General features: G+C 46.1%; 1 protein-coding gene across 4 annotated transcripts in view; it reads right to left on the bottom strand.

Moving 5' to 3' along the window:
* Nucleotides 1-1,851: 1,851 nt before the first annotated feature.
* SETD2 (SET domain containing 2, histone lysine methyltransferase) overlaps nt 1,852-23,711 on the bottom strand; it is a 92,964-nt gene continuing 71,104 nt past the window's right edge. For all 4 annotated transcript variants that reach the window (XM_075588097.1, XM_075588100.1, XM_075588098.1 and 1 more), the window contains 4 exons: nt 22,473-22,587; nt 9,942-10,022; nt 9,276-9,377; nt 1,852-3,470 (listed from right to left, as the gene is read on the bottom strand). In XM_075588097.1, coding sequence (XP_075444212.1) covers nt 3,309-3,470; nt 9,276-9,377; nt 9,942-10,022; nt 22,473-22,587 — 460 coding nt within the window. In that variant the 3' untranslated portion in view covers nt 1,852-3,308. The remainder of the gene's footprint in view (nt 3,471-9,275; nt 9,378-9,941; nt 10,023-22,472; nt 22,588-23,711) is intronic.

Raw genomic sequence — 23,711 nt, 5'->3', positions numbered from 1 at the left:
CGCTTACCTTAGTCTTCGGCATCTCCCCCTGGCTGCGTCACATGGCGCTGTTGCCATGACAATGGGGCATCAAGGCAGCACGTTGTCACGGCGCAGCGTCACGTCATGGTAACGGGCGCCCACGTAACGCTGACATCATGTGGCGCTCCCGTTGACATGACAACGCAGCGTGGTCATATTGACAGGAGTTGCAGGGGAAGATGCCGGAAGGACACAGAGGATGCCGGAAGGACGCAGAGGATGCTGGAAGGACGCAGAGGATGCCGGAAGGACGCAGAGGATGACGGGGGCCGCCAGCCGAAGGTTTACAAGGTAAACCCGCAGCCCAGAGATACGTGGCCAAATCCCGGAGTGGTGGCGACCCTGATTAGAACAGGGGTGGCCAACTCGAGGCTTTCAGTATATCCCTGCTTCAGCACAGGTGGGCTCAGAGGCTCAAAGACTGAAGCAGGCACTGATTGAGCCACCTGTGCTGAAGCAGGGATATCTTTAAAACCAGAGACATAACATAAAACACAGACAAAGCTCAGTGCACATCCAAAAAAGAACTTATATACGGTACAGTGCCTAAATATACATGTATAAATAACTAATAAATAAAATGGTCTTTTAGTTTAACATTTTGGCCAAATTGTTGTAAGCCCTTGAGCCAACTGCACGGCAGACCACGTTTCAAGGGTCCCTACACTAATATAAATTCTTAATAACCTGTGCATTGCCAGGAAGAAGGATTTATAATAAATCTGTCAATATTAGTTGCAAAAGTTCTAAGTCTGATTGAAGCTTTTATTAACCTGTACATTACCAGGAAAAGCACTCTGTAATAGATTTGTCACAATCACACTGTAAGCAGGCAAGTTCCCCTGAGAGTGGGAGATGCCATGGAGTGAGCTATTTTTTCTGGATGTGCACTGAGCTTTAGGGGAACTTGCCTGCTTACAGTGTGATTGCCTACAAGGGGGTTTAATATGAGCTTGTAGGTGTTCTGTATGTTTTATAATTCTTGTTCAGCTAGTCTTAGCTGATTGGAGGGTGGCAACCTCCTACCTAATTGAAGCTCCCTCCCTCCCACATTTAAATGGTTAAATGCTCACTCCATGGCATCTCCCACTCTCAGGGGAACTTACCTGCTTACAGTGTGATTGTGACAAATCTATTACAGAGTGCTTTTCCTGGTAATGTACAGGTTAATAAAAGCTTCAATCAGACTTAGAACTTTTGCAACTAATATTGACAGATTTATTATAAATTATTCTTCCTGGCAATGCACAGGTTATTAAGAATTTATATTAGTGTAGGGACCCTTGAAACGTGGTCTGCCGTGAAGTTGGCTCAAGGGCTTACAACAATGTGGCCAAAATGTTAAACTAAAAGACCATTTTATTTATTAGTTATTTATACATGTATATTTAGGCACTGTACTGTATATATAAGTTTTTCTGGATGTGCACTGAGCTTTGTCTGTGTTTTATGTTATGTCTCTGGTTTTAAATATATATATTGCCATACTCAGTAGCACTCCTCTGTGAAACTTATATGCTTATATATATATATATATGTTGTGGGTATTTTGGGGGTTTAATATGAGCTTGTAGGTGTTCTGTATGTCTTATCTTTAAAACCTCCCTGCATTAGAATCACTGCTACTTCACGCTATATGTGCATTTCCAGGCGGATAGTAATGTATGTGATAGTGGCTATAGAACGCTCATGGTATCCACCGGTTTTAGATCATAAGCTTTCTGGAAGGATCAACTTTACCAGTCATGTTTTTCAATGCTTCATTCATTTGCATGGCATGTTATTTAACAGAGTATTGTATTCAGTATTGTGGTCACGAGTGCAGCAGGATAAGAACGCAGTATTATTTATTATACATTTCAATTGATGGATACACACTTTTCTTCTTGCAATGTTAGTCACAAAATAGTAAATCAATTAATAATAATAAAAAAAAAGTAATATCACAGGGTCTCTTGTAGCATTTTTTACATGTCTTTGTAGGCAAATGTATTTTATTCTCTTTTTTTTTCTTTTATACATAAAAAAATTCTGTAAAAATGTAAGTAAATGAAATAGGGAATAAAATCAAATCTCACCCACAATGCACAAGGCTGCTGGAAACAGCTAAGGGGAGGGAGAGAGAAAGAAAGAGGGAGGGAGAGAGAGAGAAAGAAAGAGGGAGGGAGAAAGAGAGAAAGAAAGAGGGAGGGAGAAAGAGAGAGGGAGGGTGAGAAAGAGAGAGGGAGGGTGAAAGAGGGAGGGAGGGAGAAAGAGAAAAAGAAAGAGGGAGGGAGAAAGAGAAAAAGGGAGGGAGAAAGATAAAAAGAAAGAGGGAGGGAGAAAAAGAAAGAGGGAGGGAGAAAGAGAGAAAGAAAGAGGGAGGGAGAAAGAGAGAAAGAAAGAGGGAGAAAGAGAAAAAGGGAGGAAGAGTCAGAGCGAGAGAGAGGAGAGAGAGCGGAGAGAGAGAGCAGAGAGAGGGAAAGAGAAAGAGATAGATCGAAAGAGGGAGGGAAAAAAATGAGCTAAACACTGGGCTGTCAGCAATGGAATATTTACATGATTAAACCTTGCACATAACAGCACTCTTGTTAAACTGAGTTCCTGTTGTGTGTAGCTGGAAGTTGAAAAACAAAAAATATATAATCAATATATTCACATATATGTTAAAATATAATACAGATCCTCAGGGGGAAGGGAGAAATAATAATAATAATAAAAAAAAACTATTTATTGCGCTGTACAGTTAGGAAATTGGATGGATTGCAGTAGAGGAAGGGCGGGCAACTCCAGTTCTCAAGGGCCACCAACAGGACAGTTTTTCAGGACATCCCTGCTTCAGCACAAAGTGGCTCAATCGGTCCCTGTGTCAGATGAGCCACCTGTGCTGAAGCAGGGATATTCTGAAAGCCTGACCTGTGTGTGGCCCTTGAGGACTGGAGTTGCGGAGAGCGAGAAATCCTTGGTTCAGAAAACCGATGCTTGTGCCTCTTCCCAGCCTACCCCGCAGCAGGTCCCCGCTCGCCCCTTCCTCATTCGCCCTGACCGTCTGTTCCACGTTGCAGGGAAACCTTTATTGTGTGTGTGCGGATTGAAGAATTCATACACTGTCAATATGAGGGTTGAAAGAAGGAAATGCCCCATTAAAAACTAGTGGGTAAGGGGAAGGGGGGGAAGGGGGAATCCTCGCTGTACATTGTAACCCCATAGCTGCCAGAGGCGTCACGGGCCCCTGCGAGCAGCGCTGGGGTTATCCGGCTTCCGGTGAAAGGGGCCTGGAACGCGTTTCACTTCAGAGTTAGAGGGGGCTATTCAAAGTCCACGTCCTCTTTGGGTTTGTAAATGGTGCCAAACTTCTGCATGTACTTCTTGATGTACTCCTTGGTTTTGTGTTTCACGTTCTCGTTGCAGTCCAGGTCCTCCGGGTTCTTGCAGTATTTCAGCTCCTTGTTCATGACGCCGTGCGTTAGCTGGGAAAGGAACAGAAGCACACACACGTAAGGGGACTGTGCCACGATGCACTCTGCCATTAAAACCGCATCGTGTACATATTGTAACGCCCTGGTGAACTCGCTGCTGTACGGCTGGGGCGGGCAACTCCAGTCCTCAAGGGCCACCAACAGGTCAGCAGGATATCCCTGCTTCAGCACAGGTGGCTCAGTCTTCGACTAAGGACTGGAGCTGGCCACCCCATATCTAGTCTATGCACGTTGTTTGTGTTAAAAAAAAAAAACCATCTCAACATGTGCAGTAGAATAAGTTTTCTTCCAGTGTAGCCATTCACAACTCAATAACTCAAACTGCAATAAAATCGAAATGAAATGAGTTCCTGCATGTAAACAGGGGCCGGCAGTGTCTGCAAACAGGGGCCGGCAGTGTCTGCAAACAGGGGCCGGCAGTGTCTGCAAACAGGGGCCGGCAGTGTCTGCAAACAGGGGCCGGCAGTGTCTGCAAACAGGGGCCGGCAGTGTCTGCAAACAGGGGCCGGCAGTGTCTGCAAACAGGGGCCGGCAGTGTCTGCAAACAGGGGCCGGCAGTGTCTGCAAACAGGTTACCAAGATCCTAGACTGCGGTTCGCAGTGTATAAGTTTAGCTGGAGGACATCTGCAATCCAATTCTCGGGACAGACAGGGACAGTAAAGGACAGTAAAGGACAGACAGGGACAGTAAAGGACAGACAGGGACAGTAAAGGACAGACAGGGACAATAAAGGACAGACAGGGACAATAAAGGACAGACAGGGACAATAAAGGACAGACCGGACAGTAAGGGACAGTAAAGGACAGACCTGTGTGACTGTATTACTGTTTAATTTCAAACGTTGTTTGTATCAAGTGTGGAGTTAGAAGTGGAAGGGAAGTGTTGTGTATACGAGCAGGGGGCGGCTGGACTTAGGGAGTGTACAGTGGGTTAATTTATTGTAAAATCGTGTGGTAATTTATAGTCTTTGGCTAACGTTCTTTTCTCTCTCCTGCCTGGTTGAGCCTGCGGTGGGTGTGGTGATTGCCAACGCAACACATCTGGTTGGTGTGTATTTAAAGCTGCAGTTCAGTCAATATCCTGCATGTGTGTTTTTTTTAATAAATCAGTTCTGTAGTAAGAAAAAATACTTTTAGCATTTTCTGTTTTTAAAAAAACAACTTTGAAAGACCAATTTTCTTGTAATCTATTTTAACAGCCATTTGCTAAGGCACTGCCCCTTCATGTCCTGTCACAAGCTCTGGCACACCCCTTTGTGAGCCCTGCCCTCCCTCTAGCACATGTCAGTGCAGGAGTGCTCATGAATATTCATGAGCTTCCACTGAGTGACAGAGGCAGAATATAAAAATATGCCAGCTCTAATTATGTCACCAAATTTCGCCTATCAATACATGGAGAACGAATTGACCTGCAGCTATACAGTTCTTTAGGTAATTAGAGATTGCACACATGAAACTATTGAAGTAAAAAAATAAATAAAAAAAAAAAAAAAAAAAGACTGAACTGCAGCTTTAAAACAGAGGCTTGTAAGGAATCCTAAACTTAGATGTCCTGATCTGTGGGACTGGATTACTGTTTGATTTTAAGTGCTGTTTGTATCAAGTGTGGAGTTAGAACTGCAAGGAATAAAATCAAGGAAGCGGTTAAACAAGGTATAGTATATAGAAGTACAGTTAATTGTTAGTACTTATAACTCCATAGTTTCTAGAATGAGCAGGACTGAGAATGTCACTCGGTGCACATCTTGCCACATGTATGTGCACTTGGAGCAGCTGTTCCAGGGAGCATACGGGTGTGAGAGGTGTGAGCGGGTGGTCTCTTTCGTCTCAGATTGCTGATCTGAAGAGGCAGCTTGCAATATTGAGGGACATTGACAATTTTGAAAGGAGTTTAGTGCTCACTGAGCAGGCCCTGGCTGGGACTTGTGGTGCAGAGGGTGGCGCTGTGAGTGAAGAGCAGGTAGGTAGCTGGGTACACAGTTAGAAGGAGAAGCAGGGGCAATAAGAAGAGGCAGGCCAGATCTAAGCTGACTCATCCCAATAGATTTGTCGTATTGAGTGAAGATATTATGGGTGTCAGGCCAGAAATGGCAAGGCTGGGGGAGACCGAATCCTCTAGCAGCCAGGGGAATAGTTCCTCCAGCACAGAGGGGACTCGGGATACTCAGAGACCAAGAAAGATTGTGATGGTAGGAGAAACCATTATTAGGAAGGTAGATAGGGCAATCGGTTGCCATAACCGCATGAACAGAACAGTTTGACGTCTCCTGGGGTCTTGAGTCTGGCACATTGCGGATCGGGTAGACAGATTGTTGGCAGGGGCTGGGACTGACCCGGCGGTCTTGGTACACGTTGGCACCAATGACAAAGTTAAAGACAGACGGAAGGTCCTAAAAAAATATTTCGGGGATCTAGGTCACAAGCTTAAGGCAAGGACCTCCAAGGTAGTATTTTCTGAAATACTATCAGTACCATGCGCTACCTCAGGGAGACAGTCAGAGATTGGGGAGCTTAATACATGGCTAAGAAAGTGGTGCAGGAAGGAGAGTTTGGGGTTTTTAGGGCACTGGGACTCCTTTTCTGTGAGGTGCTATCTTTATGGTAGGCTGGATTGCACCTCAATGAAGAGGGATCTTCTGTGCTAGGGGGGAGAATGTTAAAAAGGTTGGAGAAGACTTTAAACTAGGATAGAGGGGGAGAGGGACATGAAACAGATAAACTAAATAGAATAGATAGGGATGGAGAGATAGCTAGGGGTTATGGAGGTAGAATGGGTGCAAGCAAGGAGACACATTAAATACAGATAATACTAGAAAACTTCTAAAGACTAAATCCAATTGGCGCAGAAAGGAAGGAGCAGGTAAGATAATAGTACAGGCTGAAAAAAAACTTAAATGCATGCTTGCTAATGCAAGAAGCCTGACAGATAAAATGGGGGAGCTTGAATTAATAGCTGCAAGGGAGCAGTATGATATCATATGCATTACTGAAACATGGTGGGATGAAACTCATGACTGGACAGTTAATTTAGAGGGTTATTCTCTTTATCGGAAGGATCGAGCAAATAGGTTTTAGATGTGGTTTAACATATAAACATTCTCGACTTGTCTTCTATCATAACGGAAGATGTTTATGAAGGGAATGATGAAAATGTAGACACATTGTGAATAAAAATTAGCAGTGGAGCTTAAAGTACAAAGAGAATGTTAGTGGGGATATGCTATAAACCATCAAATATCTGTGAGATTGAGGAAGCTAAAATACTTTTGCAAATGGAGAAGGCATCAAAACTGGGTCATGTTTGCATAATGGGGGATTTTAATTATCCAGACAGACTGGGGCAATGAGATTAGCATTACAACAAAAGGAAACAGGTTTTTTGGGGTGCTTAAAGACAACTACATGACCCAAATTATTGAGGAACCCACCAGGAGAGGGGCAATACTGGATTTGGTAATGCCATACTATGTAGAAGTAATACGCAAATGTTCCCGGACTTGAATATTTGTTAACAGTGATCATAACATGGTCTTATTTGAAATAAATGATCAAAAAACAGATTGCTTGGGTTCAACAAAGACCTTAAACTTTAGGAAGGCAGATTTTAATAAACTGAGGACAAATCTACAAGTAATACACTGGGATGATGTTTTTGCAGGGAAAGATGTAGAAGATAAATGGGCAGTCTTTAAAACATTGTTAGAAAAGCACACTTATCACTTGGGTAACAAGTATAAAAGAAATAAGTCAAAACCAATGTGGCTAAATAAACAGGTACGGAAGGAAATCGACAAGAAGAGGAAGGCGTTTAGATTCTTGAAGTCAGAAGAGACGGAGGCATCGTATCAGAATTATAAGGAATGTAAGAAAACTTGCAAAAGGGGCATTAAAATTGTCAAAAATGGATAATGAAAAAAAGATTGCAATAGTAAGATCAACCCTAAAAAGTTCTTTAAGTACCTTAATAACAAAAAAATGAGAAAACAAAATATAGGACCCTTTCAGTGGGAGATGGACAGACAAATTATTGGAGATAAGGGAAAAGCTGAGGTATTAAACGAATTAGTTGCCTCTGTATTTACCAGGGAAGAATAAATTGCATTAATAGTGCACAGGAGGAAGCCACAACCCCTATATATTAACGAACAATTGGTTAACTGACGAAGAAGTTCAAAGGCGGCTTTATAAAATTAAAGTAAAAGTAAATAAGGCACCTGGCCCCGATGGCATACATCCAAGAGTTCACAAGGAGTTAAGCTCAGTAATAGCCAAACCATTACATTTAATATTCAAGGACTCCATTTCCACAGGCTCAGTACCACAAGATTGGCGTAAAGCAGATGTGGGGCCTATATTTAAAAAGGGAGCTAGATCACAACCGGGGAATTACAGACCTGGAAGCCTGACATCAATAGTGGGGAATCTACCTTAAGGATTAATACAGGATAATATTCAGGAATACCTAATGGAAAACAAAATTATTAGTAATAGTCCGCATGTATTTATGAAGGATAGATCATGCCAAACTAACCATATTAGTTGCTTTGAGGAGGTAAGTAGGAATTTAGACCAGGGTAATGCAGTTGATGTGGTCTACTCAGATTTTGCAAAGGCTTTTGATATGGTTCCACCAGAGGTTAGTGTACAAAATAAAGCAAATTGAACTCTGTAAAAATATTTGCACCTGGATTGAAAACTGGTTGGAGGATAGTCAACAGAGGGTTGTCATAAATGGAACCTTTTCAGGTTGGGCTAAAGATGTTAGTGGAGTACCTCAGGGATCGGTACTGGGACCCTTGCTTTTTAACCTGTTTATTAATGACCTTGAGGTTAGCAGAGTGAGCAAAGTCTCCATCTTTGCTGATGACATTAAATTGTGTAAGGTTGTAGAATAAGAGCAGGACGTCATTTCTCTCCAGAAGGACTTGGATGTATTTGGGAACCAAGAATAAACAGGCAATTTACAAATTAAATGGGGATACATTAAGAGAATCCCTGATGGAGAAGGATTTAGGAGTGCTTGCAGACAGCAGGCTTAGCAATAGTGCCCAAAGTCATGCAGTAGCTGCAAAGGCAAACAAGATCTTATCTTGCATTAAACGGGCAATGGATGGAAGGGAATTTTGGGCACCACTCCATAGAAAAGACATTATAGAACTAGAGAAAGTGCAGAGAAGAGACACCAAATTAATAAAGGGGATGGATAAACTGATTTATGAGGAGAGGCTAGCTAAATTAGATTTATTTACATTAGAAAAGGTGTCTAAGAGGGGATATGATAACTATATACAAATATATTCGGGGACAGTACAAGGAGCTTTCAAAAGAACGGTACAAACGACAAAGGGTCATTCCTGTTGTTGGAGGAAAGGAGATTTCACCCGCAACAAATGAAAGGGTTCTTTATAGTAAGGGCAGTTACAGTGTGGAATTCTTTACCCATGGAGACTGTGATGGCAGATACAATAGATATCTTCAAAAAAGGTTGGAAATCTTTTTAGAAAGGAAAGCTATACAGGGGTATACCTAATAAGTAAACATGGGAAGGATGTTGATCCACGGAGTAATCAGAGCATTATTTGCCGTCAAGAAGGAATTTATTTTTCCCCTTATATATAATTGGCTGATATAACACTGAGGTTTTTTTTGTGTTTGCCTTCCTCTGGATCAATATACTGCAAGTACGGATATAGGATAAAAGTAACTGTCGTCTACATTTAGCATAGGTTAAACTTGATGGACGTATGTCTTTCTTCAACCTCATCTACTATATAAGTACATCACAGACACACGTACCTTGCGTGCTAGATGCTTGAAGTCCTCGGTTGTATTTATTCTTCCTATCTTGCAGTCGGGTTTTCGGTACGGGTTCAGGCATTGAACTATGAACTGAGACATCTGGAGGTGGGAGAAAGACAGACAGGAAACCAATTCAACAACAGGTCTTAGCGTATTACAATCTAGATCTAGGTTTTCAAAAACTCAAAATGTGTGCGTGTGTCGTCCACTTATTGTGCTGGTGACCCTTCATACACTTTTCGCCTACGGTTTTAACACACACACACACACACACACACACACACACACACACACACACACACACACACACACACACACACACACACACACAAACACACACAAACACACACAAACACACACAAACACACACTTCCAATGGATGTGCTTACACAGACACACAGACTTTTACCTGAACATAAAAGATCCTTATAGATGTTTAATTTATGCCCATTATAGAAGAGTCGTTGTAGGTGAGCATCCAAGACCTTCCACGTAAGTAGACTTACAGTGTGTATATAGAAAACACTGTGCTCACTAAACCTTTGCAGGTCTCTGATTTGAAGTTGTGCTCCTTATTTTTTAGGAATGTATCTTTCTCCGGGACAGAGCTGGTATTAGAACTCTGTCCTTCTTCAGGTATCAAACTCCCGGCCGCTTGCTTACCTCCTTCCGGAACACTTCCTTGCTCTTTTTCGCTAGCTCGCTTGAAGTGTCTGCTTCGGCCGTCTTGGCTTTTTTGGAAGACTGCAAAAAAAAAAAAAAAAAGCAAGAGTGGGGTTTGAGAGGCATTCAATGACTTAACCGCGACCTTGTAGGTCTCCGCTAAAGGGATAAGTCAGGGGGGCTCAACTCCAGTCCTCAAGCCACCTCAACAGGTCAGGCTTTTAGGATATTCCAGCTTCAACACAGGTGGCTCAATGAGCCACATGTGCTGAAGCAGGGATATCCTGACCTGTTGGGGAGGTAGAGGACTGGAGTTGAGAACCACTGGGCTAAGGTTAACGATAGCAGAAGAAACCTTTTAAAGGAAATATAGCAAGTACACCTTTTAGTGAGCGTCTCTCGGTGTGAAGTGTGATGCTACGGTGATATTTTGTGAAGAGCTTGCACTATGCATGACCAGAGTGAAGACATGGAACAAGTTCCTCCAAGACCCTGTTTATCCCGTTCAGAGATTACATTTATGGACACCAGGGTCCCACTTAACTCAGAATGCCAGGGGCAACCTCGGGTCCCTTCCTTACCGCATTGAACTCTACATGGAAGGATTTAAATTACGCTTATGGTAAATATTTTACTTATTGAAAACAAAATGAATACGGTCCCATTGTCTTCAGGGCAGTGTCATTTATCTCTTGGGCCTTTGATGGCCAAAAAATGTGTTAATCCGCTTTTTTTTTGTTGCTGTGTGTAAACTGCTTACTTGTACAAGAGAACAAAACATTCTCAGAACAGGAGCTTGGGTAAAGATCTTAAGACTACTCCAAGCATTTGGTTAAAAGCTAAAAATACTTACTGGCACCTTGAAAAAACAGAAATACTGTATCGGCTACATTTAACCTATTAAACACCTGAGACTGCCATTTTAAATCAATCCATGGTAAATAAATTCAGCTGGTTGGCATACTTACATACATGTGGACTACTCCTAAACTGTACCAATTAAAGGATCCCTGTAATCAACCGCCCCACCCCCCCCCCAACAACCATGTACTTAATATTCAGCCCTATCTCCAGTGTTTGCTTGTCATGGCTGGTTCTCTTGTACTATACAGAATATCCACACACACATTAAATACAGGGACGTATCGTGAAGTTCTGTGTACATGGCAGCATGTACATGTCCTTTACAGGGTCCAGCAACACGAAGGGGGACAAAGGCACAAAAATGCACACCCCTACAGCGGCGGTAAAAACAAGACATTTCTGCAGCCCAAGTGCGCGCCAGCTGCTGAATCCATTCAAATTCCTGATCCACAGGACAGACGAATCCAATCCTCCATAGAAATATACCCGGGGTAACCTCTCACAGGAAACGCCAGACTTCTCCTGCAGGTATATAGCTGCTCTATGTTACGGAGAAGATTTACAGGAGAAAATCTGCAGGGGGCTTGAGGGCTTCTAATTGCATGGGAAGCAAGGCAGGCCCCACCTGTTTCTCTCGCTCTCCTCAACGGGGGGCAATAAGGAGATCAGGAACTATGCTAAATCCTGGCTGAAGATTTAATCACGGGGAGTCGCTCTGAAACACCAAGCACGAGCCATGTGGAGAAACCCCTTTCAATCTGGGGTAAGGGGTGTGTGAGATCACATTGCATGTAAAATCAGGTCTACGAGGGGCGACAGCTGTGAGGCTCAGTGTTACAATCGGAACCCAACTCTACCCACGGCTGCTCTCTTTGAAGCCAACAACTCTGTATAAACTCTGTGGTCAAAAGCAGGATACCACGAGTGGTCCAAAGATGATCAGCCTGTGTGGGGGTGAGTGGTACCACCTATTTATAGGGACTCTGGTTTCAACTAAAAACAGGTTTGCTGAACTCCAGTCCTCAAGCCCTCCCAACAGGTCAGGTTATAAGGATATCCCAGCTTCAGCACAGCTGGCTCAGTCTTGGGACTGATTGAGCCACCTGTACTGCAGCAGGGACTGGTTGAGCCACTGCACTGAAGCTGGGATATCCTGAAAACCTGATTTGTTGGGTGGTCTTGAGGACAAGAGTTGCGCCCCCTGAACTAAGAGGGTAGAGAAACCACCCCTGCCATTCATCTCACACATGCACTTAGAGGTTAAGGTGTATGTATGTATGTATGTATGTATGTATGTATGTATGTATGTATGTGTGTTAAAGCTGCTATTCCTCTCCGCCCACCAATACGGCTCTTTGGAAAGTGCGCTCGTCGTGACGCAGATTACCAACCTTATTTTTAAATGTTTATTTGAAAAAGTTCCAAGGCCTGCAGTAGTGTGTCTTCACAAGGCAACGACCGCTGTCTAATGGCATTTGTGCCAGTCCAGGGAGGTCGCACAGAGCGAGTTTCCCATGAAAAAACAATGGGGAACCCTCCCCCGTATCTGTACAGTATAGCGAAGACATCTTAAAAACAACAAAGTAACCATGAAGAGAGAACTGCCCCTTCAAACATATTGAAGAGCAAGGCGCTAAGTATTAGCCCACCTAGTTTTTGTTTCCAGCTTACAACACTTATTCAAAACGAGCAGAAAAACAAAGCGGTGGCATCACTGGCTTCAAAGAGCCTCGCCCGAGTGGCGCCGGAGAAACCGGTATCTCTGAGAAGTCTCCTAGATGTCTGCTTGGAAAATAGGTCTGGGCTGCCTGGTGGGGAGGAGCACAGCCTCAAACTGGAGTTGTGATGTGGACACTCTACGGCAGGCTTTGGGCCTTCTCAAATAAACGTTAAAATAAAAATGTAAACAAAAGCTTGGGGGGGAAAAAAGAAAAAAGGTTGGCAATCTGTTTACAAGGATATTTGGATATTCAGCTCACTTTCAAGAGAGTGCGTTTGTGGGGGGAACTCGCTGATAAACAGAAATGGAGCATCACTTTGAGGTGCTCCACGTCTAAAAGAAAGGCCACAGAAAGCAAGTATGAAAACCCAAACAAAAGGGGCAACAAACTAATGGGTCCCAATTAGTTTTCCTTGATGAACATTACAGCTCTGAATAACGATACATATAAATACGCGGCCATCCTCATGTTCAAAAGCAACACAAAAAGATCTGCTGCTCCTGCTGATCACAGCTGAACTGCCCTACTCTGGGCAGGCGACATGGACGAGTCCCGGCCATTTCTACTGTGATTTTACCCGCTGAGGGCCTCGCATTTCCACACACACATGCGCCGAAATCACGAGGGACGCACTCTGCCCCCTCGCAAGGTTTCCAATTCTACCGGCACGGTGTGTATATTCCGTGTTAGGGAGAACAGCTTTAATAGAACACCTTATTATCTTCATTTTACACATTGACCCAGCTCTCTTCCAAAGCCCCAGGGAAACACTGGTTAACGCGCAGTAATTAGATATTATGTTTAAACCACTCGTGAACACACTCGCATGTCTGACAGCTCCACACACCTGTCTTTCCCCGTTATCTCTTCGCATGCAATGCTTCCGCTGCAACCAGGGATTCTGGGTAACGACCTGCAAATGAGCACTCACAGCGAGTTACTTTCTGCTTCTTATCCATTTTAACATGGAGTTAACCTACTCGCAGACAGCTCCTGAAAGCCGCAATCCCTCCAGTTTTAGTTCAGTCTCCTGGTGTAGGCCTGCATTTGGAAGATATTTTTCTTAAAAGGGAATTTGTCCTTTTCCAAGATGGCTACCAAAAGTTTCCTACTGGCAAGCTCTTCAGCAGGAGACTTCAGTCGCCCTATTGCAGGTCTCGTCATCAGATTCCTGTAAGCGCCCATTATTTCCCCATCCCCAGATGAAAGTTTGAAGTGCAATAACTTCTACGCTGGCGGCTCAATGCGAAATGGACTATCCCCCTTCCCTGGTGGAAGTCCAATGACAACGAGTTGCATACCCCCAAAAAATTGATTGCTTGGGCAGGGACCAGTTGGTCTTGACAAGTTCCTCAATGATGAGAAGGGACGAGGGGGACCAGGAGCACTAAACGTGATCATTAAATGTCAGAGGGCCCACACTGGGGCAAGCCGGCCCTTTAGACGTTATCGAAGTACCATAAAGGGAGGAATCAGTTGGTTAAGTGGATGTCCTACTATGGGAAACCCGCTAATTCTAGATACATTTTATTAAGGCGGCTTTTCCATTCTTGCTTGTTGGGCGGCTTCCTAACCTGCCATTCTCATAGGCCACCAACTGCCTCTCCAGCAGCCATTTTAAACTCCCAAAAAGTGCCAGAGGACAATATTCCAAGTGAGAGTTGCTCAAGTCAGTTACAAAATAAATGTATTAAATCCATCAATTCCTCAAACAAGGGGTCTTCTGCTTTAACATGGAGTAAATAAACGATGAAATGGAATAGTGTGTGTAACAAAGAAGTTCACTTGCTTATACTTCAATATCAAGCTATGCAATATGCCAGACGTTACACAAGGAATATTATAGGGAACCCGCTAGAGAAATATATAGTCTGTTGTCCTTCACTGTAACCCAACAGCAGAATATTTAGCTTGTATGTACATGGCGAAATGCCCACCACAGACAGGGTATGGAATCACTTAATTAGGTCTTAAATCCACATTTTGCCACGTTATAATTAGGGCTCATGATTTTAAGTTACATATGGTGCTATACTGTGGCAGTTTTCTTAAAGCCCTCCTTTATGTATTTCATTTTTTTTAATGCATCACCGAGGCCCCTTGCTAGTATTTTCTCTGCATTCATATATATATATATATATATATATTTTTAATTAGTGCACCGTTTTAATTAGGGAAGTGGGCTGGGACAGCTTCAGGGAAAGTTTCTGTACCTTGTTTTTTTTTTATTGCCCTTTTCCCCTCTTAAAAAAATAAACGCAGGCTGAAATAAGTTATGCCTGGGTCTGGATTTTTCAGCAGGTTTCATAACCAACGGAAAAGTTGGAGCCATGGTTATAATTATGTGAAGTTTTTAAAGCCTTCCAAATTCAACACGGCAACGGACAAAAGGCGGCCACGGCACACACCGCAGTAGTTGCTACTTACAGCTACAGAATAACCATTTGAAATGTGTAGAAATGAGCATTGGTGTGTATTCCGTCATCACTTTGGTAACGGCAGATATATACAGGCATACCCTGGTTTAAGGACACTCACTTTAAGTACTCTCGCGAGTAAGGACATATCGCCCAAAAGGCAAACTGCATCTCACGCATGCGCCTGTTGTCACGTCCTGAACAGCAATACCGGCTCCCTACCTGTACCGAAGCTGTGCACAAGCGGGGGGACTATAGAGCCTGTTACACATGCGTTATTTACATCAGTTATGCACGTATATGACAATTGCAGTACAATACATGCGTCGATAAGTGGGAAAAAGTTAGTGCTTCACTTTAAGTAAATTTTCGCTTTACATACATGCTTCGGTCCCATGCGTACGCTAATACGGGGTATACCTGTACTAGAACATATATTTTTAAATCTCTCTATAATCATCTTCGGCCCGTGTCTCCCCACTGCTGGATGAAGCCTCCCCACTGAACTCCCAGGTACTGCGGTTTTCTCTACTCCACGTCGCTCCAACACATTTCCTGATTCCATCCTCCCATCTTAGGCCGCGCGTATAGTGCCCGCGACCGGCGACGTCACCTGTCGCCCGCTAGCGAAAGGAATATTTCGCTTTGCGGTGGCGGCGCGGGCTTCCGGGCATTTAATTTGTTCAGGGGCTGTCAAGAGGCAACAGCCCTTGAAAAATCAAATATTCCCAGCTTCCAAAGTCCGCGACGCGACGTCGCCCCGTCACGCTTACTATAAGCGCACGCGGCGGCAGCAGCGTATTTGTTTTTGGGCGGCGGCGCCGGCACTATACGCACGGCCTTACTTTTGATCGTCGCCTGGGTCATTTAATCGGTCTTGGAATCCAATGGAGTACCATCTTTGTCCAACAATGATCATTTCTTCTTGCGATGTGTTGTGTGCACGCGTGCACTGAAGGATGAACATACATACTGCATGCCTTAGGCCAGCGGTGTGCAAACTGGGGGGGGGGCACGCAGCGTTTCCAGAGGCCACGCGTTGAGTGCAGGCCGCTGTAAACTTACTTACCCGGCTCCAGTCACATCTCTATGACAACGCGGCGTCAAATGACGTACGTTGATAGAGACGTGACGTCAAATGACACTGCGGGTCACGTGACATGCCCCCCGCAGCGTCATTTGAAGCAACATTAGTGGCGAGTGGGGGGAGGGGGAAGCGACTGAGGAGAGTAGGTGGGGGGGGGGGTGCAGGGACTTTGCGCACCGCTGCCTTAGGCTACGCTTATAGTACAGGCGATGGCGACGTCAGGCTGCTGTCGCTGGAAAAATATAATTGAGATGACTTCCATCGATGGCGACCAAGCCGTCGCGTCGTGCTTACTATAAGCGCACACGACGGCGGCAATGCATTTGTTTTGACGCGACGTTGTGTTGCCGGCACTATAGGCGCAGCCTTACTCGAGTAATAATATTGCTAGCTACACAAGATAGCCAAGAGGTTCAGTGGAGTCGAAATACATTTTTGCGTAGGGTTGCGTAGTTCTTAGAAAGCTGAAAACTGCTGGTCCAAAGCAAAGACTAATTCGGACTGATTCACTACAATTTAATTGATCATCAACTTATTGTAAAAACCAAAGCAATATCTGCAATCTTTTAAAATATACTGTATTAGACTTTATAACGCAGGCCTGAAATGCATCACAAAATCGCCCAGCCCCTCAGAAATGCTGAATATTGATCAAATATGCTTCCCATTGATGTCCTCCCATGATACATAGCCTCCTATGGGCAGTATATTCGATCTTTTGGGGAGGGGGGCGCCTTTTTTTTTGTAACAATTTTTTTATTGGTCACTGTCATAGATAAGTATACATACAGTAGTGTCGTGGGCCCACAACATTTCCTCTCATTACTTTCAGAGAAGGACCAATAACAGTTTTCCGTTTTCAGTAGGAGAAAGAGTAAAGGGGAGAGGAGGGGGGTGGGGTGGGGAGGAGACAAACATGGGAGGGGGGGGAAAAGAGGGGAGGTGTCCCCGTGTTGCTCTCCGATTGTTTGGGGGGGCTAGTAGACCTAGGTGCTTTAAATTTTTGGGGGTTTATCTCTCGATCCAAGGGTCCCATGTGTTCCAGAACTGGGGCATTTTCTTTTGGAGCATGGCCGTAAGCTTCTCCATAGTCATGACCTCATTAACCCTTCTCACTACCGTGGTTCTCGAGGGGGCCTTAATCTGTTTCCAGGCTGCCGCTATAGAGCATCTGGCAGCTGTCAGCACGGCCCTGATCAGCCAGGGACATTGGTGGGGGGAGGTCATCAATGGGTTTGCTCAGCACCATGGAAGCGGGATTCCAGTGATCTCGTAGATAAGTGTCTGGATCTTGGTCCAGAACCTCTGGATCTCCGGACATGACCACCAAATGTGGGCCATGTCTCACTTTTGACCACATCGGGGGGGAGGGAGGGTTGCGCCTTTTAAAGGATCGTCTCATTAGGATCGGAGATCTACTAAATACTGGAAATCTGAGCTCCACTGTGGACTCTCCTCTCATCTGCAAGCTTGCCGATTTTATACAATGTATGTGTATTATGATTTCTATATAGACCTCTGGAAAATCCTCTTAAAATATATATTTTCTTTTACATGGATTTCGGCTAGGATATGTCATCTGTGGAAACATCTGCTTATAATTGGGGTAAAAAACAAATACAACAAAAAAGCAATAGACCTCATTGTCCTCATTAAATAAAAACGTAAAAAAATAAGAAAAAGAGAAGTGGAGCAAAAAATAAAGGTCGATTTTCCAGGCATCATTCACCAAGATGTACAGTAATTTCGGAAGGCTCTCCCTGCCCCTGTGACCTCTAGTGGAACCGCACCTTTAAACCATGGCCTAACAGGAAGGCCTCTCACTTTAGAACTACCAATGACGAAGGGTCATGCACTTAGTAATCAAAAGCAAATAAAGAGGCGCTTCTCCTTCCCGCCTAGGGAACATGTTTGAGGAGGCGAGTGGCCAGCACTTCGGATGGACGCTGGGAGCCAATGAAGACGTCAGCTGGGTCTCGCTCCCAGACCTCACTTCCCACAGGCCGGCAGTTGATTCACTATCTGGCACCCACAGTTAGAACAGCAGTCTCTGCGGCACCCTATGGCCTCCTCCGATTACATGCTCGTGCTGTGGCCGGCCCTGTAATTCAAGTGATATATGAGGTGCTCGGGTTGACGTGCTTTGGCACCGGCAGAAAGTGCGGTGTATACAGGTCCGGAGCTCAAAGCAGAAGCCGTTCCCCCAAAGGAGGGTTTAACCCCTTTGCTGCAATGTACTGTACGGAAATATGCATGATATAATACACATAGCTGTACAATTAGTGACGTTAAAGCAGAAATCCAACCATTCCCTTTAGCAGGATGGGAAGCGGGGGTCATCCAGGGCAGAACCGTGCCGTTTTCAGCCCAGGGACCCCCAGCTACTTAAGTATTTACGGGAAGAGGTGCCAGAATGACTTCATGGTTTCGGGCAGGGCAAACAGGAAGTCGTAACGGATTGGGCGACATTGGAGATTTAAACTGCCATTTTGTTTCCCCTGGAGGGAACCAAAGTGCCGGTATATTCACCAGTAAGAATCTCAGGAATCAGGGGGGGGGGGGAGGTCTCCAGAGCTAAAAATACCAAGGTTCAGATGCGCTGATCAGCTGGGATTTTCCTTCAATCCCTTAATTATCAGTGGATGGGGATATAGAGATATATATATATTAGTGGTGGAAGGGATTCACAAAGGTGAGGTGGGGGGGAGGTGTAGAGACACGAGGTGTGGAAGGGGACAGATGGTGCAAACAGAGTCTATTGCAGCTGGTGTGGGAGTTTCTCTAGGCGATGAATGCCAGGTGTCTGAAAAACAGAGATACCCCCAGAGCAGGAGTTGTCAGCTCCAGTCCAAGGGTCACCAGCACGTCAGGTTTTCAGGATATCCCTGCTTCAGCACAGGGACTGCAGTCTTTGACTGAGCCACTGATTGAGCCATGTGTGCTGAAGCAGGGATATCCTGAAAACCTGACCTGTTGGTGGCCATTGATGACTGGAGTTGGCCACCCCTGCCCTAGAGAAATCTAAATACAGGGGAGCTTCTCCAAAGAAGAGACAAACCCAACTTCCAAGGACAAAGAACATTCCAGTCCTTTGCGGCACATGTAGTGATTCACAGGCAGAAGTAATGACACTCGGTGGGAACCGGAAAAAAACGGCTTCCGCCCTCCTAGCATCATGAAAATATCAGGAGCTTGTGTCTACTGCACAACTGCTGGGAGATGCTGGAGATGAAAATGCTTTGGAAGTCAAGGTTGGGTCAAGCTAGGGTCCTTCTGCTTCGGTTATTGGGCGGATTTCTAGGTATGTCTGCAGCTTCACGCTAGCTTCGCATTGGCAGCTACTCAAAGCCGGCTTGTGGCGGTGAGGACTTCCGAGAAGAACAGACATCTGCTGCAACATCGCAAGCTCTCTTAGGTCAACAGAAGAGAAACCAAAAAGGAAACGCAGCCCAGGAGAAGTGAACACGTATCATTTCTTCTGGGTACGGAAACAAATCTGTTTTTACTTTTCTGGGGGGGGGGGGGGGAAACGCTCAAACGATTTAATAATAATAACTGTACCTAGAGTTGGAGGACATCATGATTCCCTGCCCTAAAGAAAACTTGCCACCTAGAAATGTCCGGCGGTCTGAAGCACACGGCGATAAAGGGACGTGCCCAAAGTAACAAGGGGAGGACACCAGGATTGGAAGCAGTGTCACCTAGTTTAAAGGTACGGACGTTACACACACACACCCCACCTCCCCCCCTCTCTCTCCCCCCAGCCACGTCTAGGGAGAAGATGTGACAAAGCTACGCTGGAACTCCCGCAATTAAATGACCTAGTCTACGTTAAAACATTGTTACTGCTATAACCTGCCACCTCAATCGTCACACAGTAATACGACATCGCTACGCCAGTTGATGAGGTTGAAAAGACATATGTCCATTAAGTTCAACCTATGCTAAATGTAGACAGATACTTATCCTATATTTGTATTTGCAGTAGTTACATGTTTCATTCACTTTCCCTTATCTGGTTTTAGATAGTTTATAGGTTGCTGTCCCCTACAAACAGTTTCGGTACACAGGATAGTAGTTCACCTTGCACGGCTATCTTTCTTTCCAGATTTTTCACCATATTCTACAATACGGTCTCTGTTTTTTACCTCTAGTTTTTTCCACTGCTCACAGATTTTTAAACAACGTATTTTATGCCTAACAAATGAGCCACCAAACCGAACATGGCCATTAAGTCCCTCTTAGTGGCATCATTAGACTTCAACCTCTCTGGCAAGGCCCCTTTGACGTCTGCATGGAAAACAGCTCTGTGCTACTGTACCTGGTGAGGTGGAGCAAGTGAGAACAAAAAGTGTGAACACTCTACTGCAGGCCGCGGGCCTGCTCACTCTACTGCAGGCCGCGGGCCTGCTCACTCTACTGCAGGCCGCGGGCCTGCTCACTCTACTGCAGGCCGGGGGCCTGCTCACTCTACTGCAGGCCGGGGGCCTGCTCACTCTACTGCAGGCCGGGGGCCTGCTCACTCTACTGCAGGCCGGGGGCCTGCTCACTCTACTGCAGGCCGGGGGCCTGCTCACTCTACTGCAGGCCGGGGGCCTGCTCACTCTACTGCAGGCCGGGGGCCTGCTCACTCTACTGCAGGCCGGGGGCCTGCTCACTCTACTGCAGGCCGGGGGCCTGCTCACTCTACTGCAGGCCGGGGGCCTGCTCACTCTACTGCAGGCCGGGGGCCTGCTCACTCTACTGCAGGCCGGGGGCCTACTGTACCTGGTGAGGTGGAGCAAGTGAGAACAAAAAGTGTGAACACTCTACTGCAGGCCGCGGGCCTGCTCACTCTACTGCAGGCCGCGGGCCTGCTCACTCTACTGCAGGCCGCGGGCCTGCTCACTCTACTGCAGGCCGCGGGCCTGCTCACTCTACTGCAGGCCGCGGGCCTGCTCACTCTACTGCAGGCCGCGGGCCTGCTCACTCTACTGCAGGCCGCGGGCCTGCTCACTCTACTGCAGGCCGCGGGCCTGCTCACTCTACTGCAGGCCGCGGGCCTGCTCACTCTACTGCAGGCCGGGGGCCTGCTCACTCTACTGCAGGCCGGGGGCCTGCTCACTCTACTGCAGGCCGGGGGCCTGCTCACTCTACTGCAGGCCGGGGGCCTGCTCACTCTACTGCAGGCCGGGGGCCTGCTCACTCTACTGCAGGCCGGGGGCCTGCTCACTCTACTGCAGGCCGGGGGCCTGCTCACTCTACTGCAGGCCGGGGGCCTGCTCACTCTACTGCAGGCCGCGGGCCTGCTCACTCTACTGCAGGCCGCGGGCCTTCTCACTCTACTGCAGGCCGCGGGCCTGCTCACTCTACTGCAGGCCGCGGGCCTGCTCACTCTACTGCAGGCCGCGGGCCTGCTCACTCTACTGCAGGCCGCGGGCCTGCTCACTCTACTGCAGGCCGCGGGCCTGCTCACTCTACTGCAGGCCGCGGGCCTGCTCACTCTACTGCAGGCCGCGGGCCTGCTCACTCTACTGCAGGCCGCGGGCCTGCTCACTCTACTGCAGGCCGCGGGCCTGCTCACTCTACTGCAGGCCGCGGGCCTGCTCACTCTACTGCAGGCCGCGGGCCTGCTCACTCTACTGCAGGCCGCGGGCCTGCTCACTCTACTGCAGGCCGCGGGCCTGCTCACTCTACTGCAGGCCGCGGGCCTGCTCACTCTACTGCAGGCCGCGGGCCTGCTCACTCTACTGCAGGCCGCGGGCCTGCTCACTCTACTGCAGGCCGCGGGCCTGCTCACTCTACTGCAGGCCGCGGGCCTGCTCACTCTACTGCAGGCCGCGGGCCTGCTCACTCTACTGCAGGCCGCGGGCCTGCTCACTCTACTGCAGGCCGCGGGCCTGCTCACTCTACTGCAGGCCGTGGGCCTTTTTTTAATTATATATATTATATTATATATATTTATCCCCCTATTTTCCTTTGTTTCTATGTACATTAAGGGTTTGGATACCCCTCTCTGGGGTTGAGCAGAGGGATTCACTGGGATTTACAGACTCCACTGTGAAAGACCACATTTATTGGTTTTTAATAGGTATTGTATTGCACCCTGAATCAATATTCCAAAGGTAAGCACCCGTTTTTTTATATGTAAAGGTAATGACTGCTGGAAAAATATAAAATAAGGTTGGTAATTCTTGTACATCACACTGAGCTAACTTTCACAATAGGTCATTTTTAAAGGGAACTTTTAAAGGCATTCAGCACTAAAAGAGGGGTCAAGTGTGCCAAATGCGATACCATTAATCTGACTTTTTTTTCTCTCTTTTAAACCAGGAAAAAGCCAGGCATTCAAAACAAAGTGAACCCATGTGCTGCCAGCAGGACTGCCCATGCACTGACATATCTGGCCCCTCTATCAGCAAAAGCAGTCACCGATGTCCTGTAATGGGAGGTAAAAACTCACCTTCATTGGGTTCTCATCATACGTTGGGGTCCCGAGGTCCATCTCTGACTCATGTTCCAGGCTACCCATGTCATCACCCGGGCTGTCCCAGGATGGAGGATCCCACTGTGTCTGCCTGGAGACGGGGGATAAAGACGTCAGTTAGGGGCATAAACAAATCTCGAGCAGAACATTCTCCATAGAATTGGACCCCAGAAACAGAATGAGTTCAGCAGCCGGCAGTAATGGGGGCGCCGGGCGATGCAGAATAAGCCATACGGAAGGACTCGTCCAGAGCGTAATAATTAGCCATATCTGTAGCTGGAGGACTGGCTCAGTGAGTAAAGATACTGACTCTCTAAGCAATGACACTGAGTTTGAAGAGGAACCAGGTGTCGACTCCCTGTGACCTTGGGCGAGTCACTTTATCTCCCCTGTGCCTCAGGCACCAAAAACATATTGTAAGATCACCTGGGCAATCTGAGCAGGGACTGTGTCTGTAATAATCTTATGTGCTGCGTACCGCGCACTATACTGTCATAGTGACGCGCTTGGGAGAAAAGCGCTCGATGAAGTTATAATTAGCTCTTTAGGTAGGAAATTCACAAAGATAGGGTGATAATCGTATAGTTGTGGTAAGATGCAGAAAATGCAGACATAACAGATGGTGATTTATTAGTGCATAAATATTTCAGCCCTAGCCGGGAGCTTTATCAAGAGTAAAACGTTGCACCGGTACAATCACCACCATGTCCTCGTGAGCACCTGACTAAAAGGACGAATGGCTAGTTGGGTTGGTTAGCCATGTTGATAGCCTGCCTTTTGTACATCTAAACACATATTCAACAAGCATTAATGCACAGTGCTTTAAAAGTGCAGTTCTATTTACACATGTACCAAACGTCTTCTGTGGTACCAAGCTCACCGGCAAACTGTACAAACAACCATCCAGACAACAGGAAGCTCGTGGCTAGCAGGATTCATTATGATGGTCTCAGAAACAAACTGACGAAAACTATCCATGTAATTAGCTCTCCTACACATGTAATTATCAGTACAATAAAAATGCAATGTCAAAACCCACTTGTGTTTTGAAATATTGGGTAAGTGTTTCCTCTCTCAATTCCATGTCAGCAGCCAAATAGAGAGCAGTTAAAGATACAGGATGCTTGTTCTGTATTCCCAGTCTGCTCATCGAATTTGGAGAAGGGCCAATCTAAAGGGCCATGTTATTGAGCAGTGCAATGCCACAAGACACGG

Source organism: Ascaphus truei, chromosome 2 (genome assembly GCF_040206685.1).
Source record: "Ascaphus truei isolate aAscTru1 chromosome 2, aAscTru1.hap1, whole genome shotgun sequence".
Classification (NCBI taxonomy): Eukaryota; Metazoa; Chordata; class Amphibia; order Anura; family Ascaphidae; genus Ascaphus; species Ascaphus truei.
The sequence above is the reverse complement of the archived record's forward strand: the minus strand, read 5'-3'. Positions and strand labels throughout refer to the sequence as shown.